The 12,113-nt window shown below is 41.3% G+C and overlaps 1 protein-coding gene across 1 annotated transcript in view; it reads right to left on the bottom strand.

Moving 5' to 3' along the window:
- Positions 1–10,918, bottom strand: part of BMAL2 (basic helix-loop-helix ARNT like 2) — a 47,822-nt gene extending 36,904 nt beyond the window's left edge. Inside the window, 5 exon segments of the mRNA XM_053943199.1 lie at positions 1,183–1,218; positions 2,460–2,607; positions 10,687–10,806; positions 10,809–10,881; positions 10,883–10,918. Coding sequence (XP_053799174.1) covers positions 1,183–1,218; positions 2,460–2,607; positions 10,687–10,806; positions 10,809–10,881; positions 10,883–10,891 — 386 coding nt within the window. The 5' untranslated portion in view covers positions 10,892–10,918.
- Between the last annotated feature and the right edge of the window lie 1,195 nt (positions 10,919–12,113).

Raw genomic sequence — 12,113 nt, 5'->3', positions numbered from 1 at the left:
AACAAGAGGGTAAAGCACATCCTGGGCTCATCAAACACCAGATAGGCAAAGAGGTGATTGTCCTGCTGTCCTCAGCACTGGTGTGCCTTCACCTTGAATTTTGTGGGCACTTCTGGGCCCCAAAATGTGAGAAGGTGTTTGGTGAAGATGGGAAGGTCCCTGAATGAATTCAGAGAAAGGCAACAAAGCTGATGAAAGGGACAGAAGGAATGTCCTGTGGGGAGTGGCCAAGGACTCCTGTTTGTCTAGTTTGGAGAAAAGGAGGCTGAGGCCACCTCCCTGCTCTCTGCAGCCTCCTGAGGAGGGGAAGTGCACAGATTGGTGCTGAGCTCTTCTCCCAGGTATCCAAGGACAGGACACAAGGGAATGGTTTAAAAGCTGTGCAGGGAAGGTCTAGATTGGACATTAGGAAGCATTTTTGTACCAAGAAGGTGGGGAAACATGGGAGCAGGCTTCCTGGAGAGGTGGTCAATGCCCCAGGCCTGTCAATGTTGAAGAGGCATTTGGACAATGCCCTTTACAATGTGCCTTAACCTTTGGTCAGCCCTGAAGTGCTCAGGCTGTTGGACTGGATGATCATTGTAGGTCCCTTCCAAGTGAAACAGTCTATTCTATAAAAACACTGCATGGCTACTTACAAACAATATTACCCAAGTAAGGTATCCAGATAAAAAAAAAGAAAATGCAACACAGTAACCATGTAATGACCAACCCTCCTGGCACATACATTCCACAAAGGGTTTGCTTATGCTGCATAGCCACTTTGTAACAGCATTATTTTAACATAGTTATTATACTTGTAATTTTAAAAGCACCTTAAAAGGTTAAAACAACCAAACAAAAATGTTTACATTTACCAGTCCTGGAAGAATATGAGAATATTTCCTTCACCTCCCTAAGTCTTCTTATTGAACTGGTACTTTTCACTCCTTCCCATTCTAAGCTTCAATACTAACAACTTTGGTAAGAGCATCATCTTAGAAAGAACTATCAGGAACCCTTAACAATGACTGGACCTGTCCATCCTGTTCCTTAACTAAATGTTTATCACCTTGTACTGTACACAGATCTGCCCTGAGATGAAGCACTCCTCAAGGAACCCCACAGCTCATCTAGGCAAACAGCAAAGTGTGACAAGTTCACAGAAGTCAAAACAGAAATGTATTCATTCATAAAAAGTACCTTTTTTGAGGATCACCATCAACTTCAACTGCATCTCTGCAGAAACAGATCACAAAGTAAGTAAAATGGAGTTTGAAGCACAACAAGATGACTTGATAGACCCAAAAAACCAAAGTCACAGAAAAATTTTAGTGGTAACTCCACTTGATTGGTTGTTTTCAGCAGGATCATTAGTCCTAGAACCTAATTACTACTTCGTATTAGCCACTACTTTTTCAATTAATTTTTCAACTTGGACAATATTTTTTTTTTATCAGGGAGATCGAAACTTCAGGGAAACATTACCGAGAAACTAACACTTTTACTGAACAGGTGAAAATCAACAAGTGATACTGAGAAAGAATGGAGACTATGTTTTTTTTTCCCGGAAATTAACATATTGCTGGAGTTTTTAGTTATCCACACAACACACTTGAATCTCCAAGTTAGCAATTACATCAACACCCACAGTACAGCTACTGCAGATCAATGGACTACATATGGAAGAAGCAGTGATTAAAGAGAAGACCTTTAATAATCACAAATACATGTAAATCTCCTATTCCCCACCTTTTAAAACATGGATATTCTGCACTAGTTTAGAGATATTTGTAGTGCACTACACCTGCACCTTGTGTCTCTTACTTCTGCCTAATTTACAGAGCTTTGAATATATCACTTTTTTGGTTAACTGGCATCTGTTTGGCAGTTACAGAACAGGATAAAACAGTTGACAGTGTCCCCTCAGCAGTCAGGTATGACCCACTTGAAAATAATGAGCATTACAAGAGGACAGTCCCCATTTTTAGGTCACGGGTCTGTCTCCACATTTAAGGAAATGGCTACTCTAGTCACTGAAGCAGCAGTTCTAGATGAAACAATTCAACCAGCAATCTTGTCTCATGCTTGAAGGTAAAATTCTAGTATGTGCCTGGGAAACTTCAAGCAACTTAAGAACTTGCTTTTACTAGTAGGCAAAGAAGGAGAAAAAAACCCCTAAAAATTAGGATTGAAATTTCAGCATTAGAGACACATTATGCAGACACTTCATGCCAGGAAATGGTATTACAGAATCCTCCATATATCCCTTGGATTTAAGGATTATTTTTTCTATTTTTAATAATTAGGGACTGCCAAAGAACACATCTGGAAGACATTGTAAATGTAATGGCAATGAACAAAGGAAAGAGGATTAGAAAGGAGGAAGGAAGAGGAGAAGGAAAGAGAGTGACCATGTTGCCTAAACAAGAAACTAATGTCTCAGATTTAGGTTGAGCCCAGAGATTTGATTCACTTACTGTTTATCAGAATCACTTCCCTTGCGTTTCCTTGGAATGTCAGGCACGGCGGCATTGAAAGGAGTGGTGGTGGCAGCCTTAGAGACCGGATTCATGAGGCTGGGCCCTCCACAGGCCACACACGGGCTCCCATCCACGGAGAACTTATCTGGCAGTGACAATAAAGGCTCAGTGTCCAGCAAGAGTGGCATTGCTCTGCATCCACTCTCATCCTCACAGGGACAAAAAGTTGTCTGTGCATGGCTTCTGTGTCTCTGACACAAAAAGCCAAGTCCAGCAAAGAGTGCACCACCTTCCCACAGTGCTGCAATGATCTCACCAACCCAATCAACACACCAAGGCAATATAGAACAGCTCTCCCCTCATACAACCTTTGCTCTTAAATTCCCCCCCACCTCAGACATCCCACTGCAAAATCACCAGCTGTGCCATTTGTCAGCAGATCAAAATACTGTGCCTCAAACTAAATGAAAATCTAAAATATATTGTGAACTATGTTTTTTAATAAAGTGGGATATAAAAAAAAATGGAAGCTTGCTATAATCATATTCCTGACATAAAATCCACAATTACACAGAACATCTGCCACAGAAGTTGGAAGAGTCTCAAAAACTTGTCAAGATCCCTTCACAATTCTTCTCTTAAGGAAAACTGTTGTTTCTGGGAAGGACAGAAGAGAAGACACAAGTCAAAGGAATCCTAGCAACCTAGTGGGAAAGGAGAACAGTCTCAAGGAACATAAGCACTATCACACTGTTTTTCTGTCTCAACACAGCCATCACAAAGAATCACCCAGCTGATGTTTAGGCAAAGAGACAGAATTAACTGTTTCAGCAAATGCAGGAACTCCTTTAGGCTTCATGTGCCAGTGAGGACAAATGAGAGATGAAGAGATGTCATTTAAGGAAGTGAGCATCTCCTGCTTCTAGCAGGCAGCAAAAACCAAGAGGAGTACTTTGAAAATCCAGCAAGAAGAAAAATGGGACAATTTCTTGTGAGCTTTCTCTCTTTTTTTAGCATCTGTGCTGTTTGCAAAAATGTAGAAATGTGCAAAAACAATGATACAAAGGATATTTTTTCCCCTCTTAGATGTAAATACGTCTCACACCAGGAAAATTACCTTCTAGGTTTTCATTTGGTGTTGGAATACAGCTCTGGAGAGTTAAATGAAAATAGGCTAATACTCCAACAACAGCTTGCCTGGTCTTCCACTAATCCTCTCTCTATCAAATCAGACAACACAAAATCAGCTCCTGTTTTATTTTAGAAAGCTCTTTAACTCATTAAGTCACATAGGAAGTTTCAAAAAAAGAGGTGGAAACAAAGAATCAACAAATACTTGACAAATAAGTGACAACCTTTGGACATCTGTGACAGCAAGAAAATCTAGTTATTTCAAATACACATCACATTCAAATTAGAGATGTTAAAATATATAAAAAGAAATGACATAAATATAATAAGTATTTATACAAGACAGTGGTAAATGTCTGAAATATTTTTATGATGAATCTCTCTAAAAGTCTTATTTTATATTTCTGTTATTAACACAATTCCAAAACAAACAAAAAATGCTGACAGATCCAAAGGAACTGTTTATTTAGGAGTAGTTTTAATTTGCCCAGGTCACAGCATCCTATAATTCCTGATTAAGCTATTGAAGTATAATCAGTCTTGATGAATATTCATAAAAGAGTACTTACTAAACAGCAACCTACATGGTTCCAAGAGCAGAATGCCTTCAGCACAACAGATCCTTCTGTCCTGGAACAAAGCAGGACAGCACAGACCCACTGACCTAAATACTGCTCTGCACACAGATGGCCAGCCTGCTTTCCAAACACTTCCCTTAAAAGGAACAAAATCCAAGGCCTCTTTTACAGGTTTTCCAATTTATCTTCAATATTATTAAACAACTAGGTTTTTTTCCTCACACTCAAGCAACAATTTCTGAATACTGTACTTAGCTCTTCTACCTTTACTAACAACACCCATTTTCATTATTCTTAAGTGAGAAAACAAAATATGTTCAGATTACCAGTAACAGTGACCTATTAAGAACTTCTACACTACAATTATTAGTTGATAAATTAAATTCTTAACACTATCCCTGGGACAAACTAAATCCCAGTATGATGGGTGGCTGATCTTGGACAAAAACATAAGGTTAAGAATCTGTACTGATCCCTGACATGCTCAGCATGCAGCTTATATTCTTTATATATATATATATATATATATGTATACATATATATTCTTAGAAAACCCATGAACCAAACCCAAACCCCCATCAACAATGCAAAAGAAAATAAACAGAGAAATAAATGTAAACCTTCAGAACAACCAAGCATAGCTGAACAGTGATTATGTGCAGTTTAACAGAAGAGAGCAAATCTTTATAATACCTATCACTCACTGAGCAAGAAGTCGGCAGAAACAGCTCCTAAAGCCAAGGCAGCTTTGAGAAGACAGGAAGGGTGATGGAAAATAATCTCTGAGGGCTCCATAACAGCCATCATTACGATACTGGGTGGTTCCAGGGTGCTCACTCTCTCCCTGAAGTGTCCCAACCTTGTGTAGGCTGTGATGAAAGATTTCTTCCCCTCTCTGACTACATGACTTTGGGAGAGCTGAATAAAGGATTTAACATTGTTTAGGTTCACAAAGAGAATGGTCTAGAATGTACCCAAATAACCAGGATTTTTTCTGTGATCAGAAAACCTTGGATTTTTACCTGTTATTTGAGCACGTGGCTGAATTTCTTATACTTGCATTTACTGTGAATATTTTCATACCACTGACATCTCAACAAACGCCTCTAAACACACATGAAACAAACTGAAATCATTCCCAATTTCATAGCACATTTGCTTCACGAGAAATAATATCCAGAAAGACCAATCTTTATTACAAGTTGATGTTTCTATAAAACCAAAATCATTAGTGAATTCTAAAACTACTAGAAACAGTTTAAGTCAACTAGTTTTACCACTCTAAAGGGTGTTACTTACCCTAGTCTGGTTTGCAAGCCAAATAAAATTCCAGCTGAGAAATGACATTTTATTACTGTTCATTCCATTGCTAATGCCCTGGAATACTCATAATGAGATTTTAATGGCAAGTGAACAGTTCCTCAAATACATGTCTATTATAATCTGTGTCTGCCTCTCAGCATTAAGCCTATATGCTTATCTATATTAAAAATCAAAAATATTTTTAAAGCATATTATGCACATTGGGACAGATGAAAATAAGGAGAATAATACAGGAACTCCCCCACTGGAATCATTCCCTCTGTGAAAAAGCAAAGACCATCCAAACAGTACAAATACATATGGGAAATAGTTCCTTCCCAGGAAGTGTATCTGAAATGAAAAAACTGTTAGTTCAACACTCATTTTAGTGTATTTCATAACTGGGCAAACAAAATATTTAAGGGATGGTTATCAATATATATTTCTCATAATAAGAGCATCCCCTACTCTTGTGTTTTTCTACATGGAAAAGAAATAAAAATTAAGAGTCCCCAAGGGGTTGGCAAAGAAGGGAACAATTGCCAAGGAGCTGCACGAAACTGCTGTTTGGGGGGAGATACAAAGACAAACAAAATCAGCCATGTTCCTGTGTCAGCAAAATTTCTGTGTCAATCCCATGCAATGCATTAAGAAACACAGCTTGGGAGACTCCACATTTTTCCAATTACTGATAATAATATTTTCTAATCCCATGCCACATTCCTGAGCTGTTTTCTCTACAAACATTAAGGTTTTCAATTCCTAAGCAAGCACAAGCTTTTAAAAAGGTTTATGGCCAAACTCCACCAGCCATAAAAAGGGAGATTCATCTGAACCAATAATGATGTCCACATCTGAAGTAGCCATTCTGGTCCCTCTTGGAGGGAGGGTGATTCATCTCTCCCCAGAATAGATTCCTACATTTGGCTAGATGAAATAAAACAGTTCTAGGGTGATTCATCTCAATCTAAAATAGATTCCTCCAGTTGGTTAGATGAGATACAGCCCAAGAGTGCCTATCTCTAGTCAGTAATTATAAAGGGACCAAAGGAACTGCCTCAGACTTGGACAGCTAAAGATAAGTGAGATGAAACCCACCCCAAGTACAGAAATATCACACAATTCTTAAAACATAAGAGCCACAGACAGCACCTATTTGCATCACACGCAACAAGTTCAAGCCCAAGACAGGCTCTCCAAATTATTGCCCTAATTATGCACTACCTCAAGACCACTCTCCCCTAGCAGGGTTAGCTTTTCTGTCTAGATTTGCAGGATACATATTACCACTCCAAAAACCAGCAGGAAGATAGAAGTCATGTAGGATTAATAAATAAATAAATTAAAAGAGCTGCCAGTCAGCCCTCATTTATTACCCAGTTTAAAAAAGAATATCCAAATTCAGCTACCAAGATCTTACAGTAAAATGGGCTTGAAATAAAATATCATTAAAGAGGTACATTTATAAAGCTTATGGCGACACTTTCCATAGTCTGTATATAAGTGAGACTTGGAGAAATGCGGCAGCTCTGCAACGAACTAAATTAATAATGTGTTAACACTGGCACAACCTTTCCAAAAATAAGGAACTTTTAATCCAGCTTCCTATTTTGAAACACTTTCAAAGGAAAGGAGAAGAAAGAGGCTGCTTTGAATTCAGATTTCTAAGACCACGGATACCACAGACTCAGAAAATGTGTATTTTCCAAAGGTATGTACCTGGTATGCACAAAACCCTCCAAACCCCTAGGAATCTGAGCTCTGCCAATTTTTAAGAACTCCAAATTCTGTAGAAGTGAGCGTGAAGTGGCACCTGAAGGTTGTGCAGCCCAGCCAGAGCAGCTCCTTTTAGATTGTAAAGTTCTGTCACAATCAACATCATTTTTGGTGGGTCTTTTTGTTTAGGTTTTTTTTTTTTTTTTGGGGGGGGGGAGGGGGGGGGGGTTGTTTTGTTTTTTTTTTTTTTCTTCTGTTTGATTTTTGGTTGGTTTTTCTTTTTGTTTGGAGTTTGGGGTTTTTTGTTTGGGTTTTTTTTTTTTCCTTTTTTTAAGATGTGAGATGTATCAGCTCTGCTGTGAGGAAAGGCTGAAGGAATTGGGATTGTTCAGCCTGAGGAAAAGAAGGCTTTGGGGTGATCTCATTGTGGCCTTGCAGTGCCTGAAGGGAGCCCACAGGAAAGATGGAGAGAGACTCTTGACAAGGGTCTGGAATGACAGGACAAGGGGAAATGGCTTCACACTGACAGAGGCAAATAACTCCACACCATGTAAATGGTTTCATTTTACTCTGGAGTAAAATTTCTAAACTTTTGGTTTATTTTAATGAATTCTTGCTGCAGATATTCATTTGGGAGTGTGACAATGACACACACAGCCTACACACGTACAGGAATGCGTAAGGAAGAACGTTACAGGTGCTGTGGTATCAGCTTAAGGTCCTGCACATCTCAACACCTATACAACAAAGAACCATATTTTCTACACATAGCTGATAGTTGTTCTAAAAAATTCTTTGAATTTATTTATTTTAGACCTTTAAAATAGGCCAAGAAAAGCATTTTCAAATTACTTACAGCAAGTCTGGCATCAAGCTCATCACCTACAGTATCTCTTATTGAAAGCTGGGACAACAATCTTTGGAATGAAGTTCTGAAAATAGTAGAAACGTATGGACAAAAGCAGCTTATTCTTTGCCCAGATTTTATAAGTATGTGTAATGCAGGAGCAAGATACAGAGAATTCAGTAATGAAAGCATCTTATGAACAACACTATCCAGAGAATAAACTTGTCTATGTTAAGAACGCTGGATTTGGTTTTAATCTCACAAAATGAAAAAAAGAAAAAATTAAAACACTCTGAATTACATACATTTAAATCAAATAATAACACAGACAACTGATTACTCTCCACATCTAATTTTACTTATTTTCATTAACTAGAAGAGAAGCAGTGAAGAATCACAACTTACCAGTTAAATGACACATTTACTTCACAGATTTCAAACACAAAGTATTTGGCAAATTCTATCAGTGTATTAAAAAATAAAATAAGGCAGGAACAGCTAATGAAAAGATCCTCCCCAAGGCCTGGAAAGGGTACCCTGCTTTCCCAGGCACTTTCATGCTCACACCAGGTAGAAAGCACTGATAGGAATTGGGAGTCTCATATATCATAGCTCATTTCTGAAAAAAAAAACAACAAACAAAAAACAAACCACAAATCCCTTCCAATTATATACTCCTAGAAGAATGGTAGAGAGTTGTTTTCTTGTAAGTTTTGGAATCGTGTGATTGCAAAATGCTGAGTCCTATCAAGTCAGCTGCAGAACTTCCATGGTTTTAGCTGGCCCTGCAGTCCAAACAGGGAATTTTCAGAAGTTCACAATTATTTGCTTCCAAAATCACCAATCAAATTATTTCTTCTTACAATGAATTTGATTCTTGGATGTGAAACGTTCAGTTTAGAGTTGGTTTTTCATAATGTGCAAATGTACCAACAATGAGGTGTACACTCAAATAAAAAAAAAACAACCTAAAAACGTTTAGGCAGGTATTTTTAGTGTGGCACTAACCCACAAACAATTAAGATACTTTTGTCTTAAAAACAAAGAAACACAAAACTTGTTTATTTAAAATCCACTAAAAGAACAGGTATAAACACAGGCAGCTGAAGAAAGCAGGGATAGGGGTTTATCTCACAATAAAACATGAAAGCCTGTGGTTCACTGATTTCCCAAATCTACTTGTAAATGGAAATGCCTGTGCATTTGTAGTTTTCTTCATTTTGATAGTTTTCTCTCCTTTCGGTATATGCATGATATAGAAACAATAAATCTTAAGTTTTAAGCACTGTTGAGCAGACTACAAAAATGCTACCAAAAAACCCCACCACCACCACTTTGTTTTCAAACTCTACATTATTTGCCACAAAATTTTACAACAGTATTTAAACAATCAAGCAGCACAGACAGAAATACATCAAGGATTTGAGACAACAAGGATCCCCACATACATTAAAGCACACATAACCCAAGAGGCATTTAGAAAACAACTACTAAGCCTAGAAGAATTGGTGCTAACTACACAGAGCTGCAGTGATGGCTCAGGAGGGATTGGACCATTTGTGTTCCCCCACACCCCATGCAAAACACTCCCTTCTACTAGTTTCCAAGCAGGAACACGAGCAGCAGCTGGTGGTTTACAACCACCCTTGATTTAGTATCAGAAACTTATTATTAAAAACATGGAAAGATCAAACCTTGGTCGCCATACAAACGTGGGCAAACACACACACACACACAGAGGGAGAAAAGCCAGAGTCACTATACCTAAAATACTAAATTCTGTTTACCTACCAAAAAAAAAAAAAACAAACCCGTACTAAAGTTTTAGGAAGGCAAGGCTACGTGTCTACAAGAAACAGTGAACTACAAACTAAGTTTAAAAATAACAAAAATACCCAAAACCCCCCAGATTTTTAGTGCACATCGCATCAGTATGATGACAGATCTGTCACAGCAGTACAGCACAGTGACCATTACACAGGCGGATGCCAAGAGGATGCTGCCAGGCTCTTTTCACTGCTGCCCAGGGACAGGACAAGGAGCAATGGACAAACTAAACACAAGAAGTTCCACCTCAGCCTGAGGAAGAACTTCTGCACACTGAGGGTGGCAGAGCCCTGGAACAGCTGCCCAGGGAGGGCCTGGAGTCTCCCTCTCCGGGGACATTCAAGACCCACCTGGACACGCTCCTGTGTCACCTGCTCCAGGTGACCCTGCCTTGACACGGGGGTGGACTGGACCATCTCCAGAGGTCTTTTCCAACCCATTTCGTGATTCTGTGTTTCCGTGTGGGCGATCCAGGTACCTCCACTGAACTCCAATGAGCGGGAGCAGCCAGCGAGGAGTGCCCAGCGGGAATTAGCCATAAAGGCGAGCGGCCCCGGAGCGGCTCCGGGCACAGGACCGGCCCCGAGCGCCCTCACGGAAAGACGGCAGTGCCCCACGGGCACCAGCCCCACAACAACACCCGCCCGTGCCACATCACCGAGGCGGGCGGACAGACAGACAGAGAGACAGACACAAACAGGCAGACACACCCCACACACGGCACCCGCCATCGCCCCCCCACGCACGGAGCAAGGCGCGAGAGGGGAGAGGGAGAGGGAGACGGGGCGCCCATCGCCCGCTCTTCGGGCGGACCTGCTCCCACCTTCCGCCGCCCGCCGCTCCTCCTCGGCGCCCTCGGCGCTTCTCGCTCCTGCTTCGGCCATGGCGGGCGGCGCCGTGCCCCGCTCCACAGCGCCCCCGGCACTGCCGGCATGCAGGGGATGAGCTGAGGTGAGCAGAGGAGGAGCCGCCGGGGAGGGACCGCGGGCTGCCCCGCCAGCCGCCCCTCAGCGCCCCCGTCCCGCCATGTTGCCGCCCGCACCCCGCGCCGCTTCTCGCGAGAAGTGCGGCGGTGGCGGCGCCGCCGCGGTCCCCTCACGGGGGCCGCCCAGGTCGGCTTCGATCCCCGGCCTGCAACGAACCGAGAGTTTCAGTGACAACTGCAATAAAAGGCACTTTTACTCGAGAGACACACCGATGGCTTATTTCAGAGCTGCCCAAGCCTGGGTGCTCTGTGGTGATACTGCAAATAAAGCACTACCGCAGGACTTTTCATGCCATTATTTACACACGGAAATTCAGAGTAATTTCCAAGCACAGCACCTCTTTTAGGATTGTTTAGGATTTTCCATGTAAGTTTCCCATGCAGCTGACTTCTATGCATGTCTTCACCTGGGCAGGGTCTTTTCGACATAGACGTGATTTTTTTTTTTTTTTTTTTTGGTGTGTGTGTGTGTGTTACAGTGAATGTAATTCAGCTGTAGAACACATCGACCTGGAGTATTTTGCCAAGTTAACAGTGTATACACAGATATACATCAACACTGATTTACTATATCCTTAAAACATGTTACTTCCAGGATGTCCTTGAGTCAGGGATGCTGGCAGCTGCCTCTTCCAATGGGTAGATCTCCATTCTTGCTCGTTAGGCTTGGAAATATACAAAGACCTTACATGAAAGAATATCCTGACTTAAAATAATCTTGGCATATTCCCCATTTTGCAACACTCGAGCTGGTGCCCTGCTCACATCCCTGGGCTGGGCAGGGCTGGTGTTCCTTTCTCTGGGTGTTGTACAATGGATGCTTCATCTGAGGAAGCGTCAGGATTTTGAAATAGTTTTGGTCAGCAGAGACCTCTGTGAGTGGTCAGAGAGCAGTCCCATCTATCAGTGAAAAGTAGCATAAAATAGAGATAGCCTTCACAAGTGTGCTGAAGTGTGTTAGCAGAGCTGTAGCTGGTTTTTGGCAGTACAGGAGCACGCTTCTGAAGTGAATCTGCCCATCACAGTGCTCTGGTTCACACCCTGGAGTGCTGGTGTGAGCGAGGGGTGTTCCTTGTGCACAAAAACCTCAAGGTGCACCTCTAAAAGATTAGTGTGTTCCAGCTGTTCCCAGGCATTCCTTCCCTCCAGCAGATCCCACTAGAACCAGTTGGAAATGAAACCTCTACAACACATGTGGACCTCAGCAGTGCCTCTTCCACGTGACAGAGCCTCTGTCACTGTCCTGCCCTGTGTTAGTGCAGCCT

Source organism: Vidua chalybeata, chromosome 5 (genome assembly GCF_026979565.1).
Source record: "Vidua chalybeata isolate OUT-0048 chromosome 5, bVidCha1 merged haplotype, whole genome shotgun sequence".
In the NCBI taxonomy this organism is placed as follows: domain Eukaryota; kingdom Metazoa; phylum Chordata; class Aves; order Passeriformes; family Viduidae; genus Vidua; species Vidua chalybeata.
This window is presented reverse-complemented; position numbering and strand designations above follow the sequence as displayed.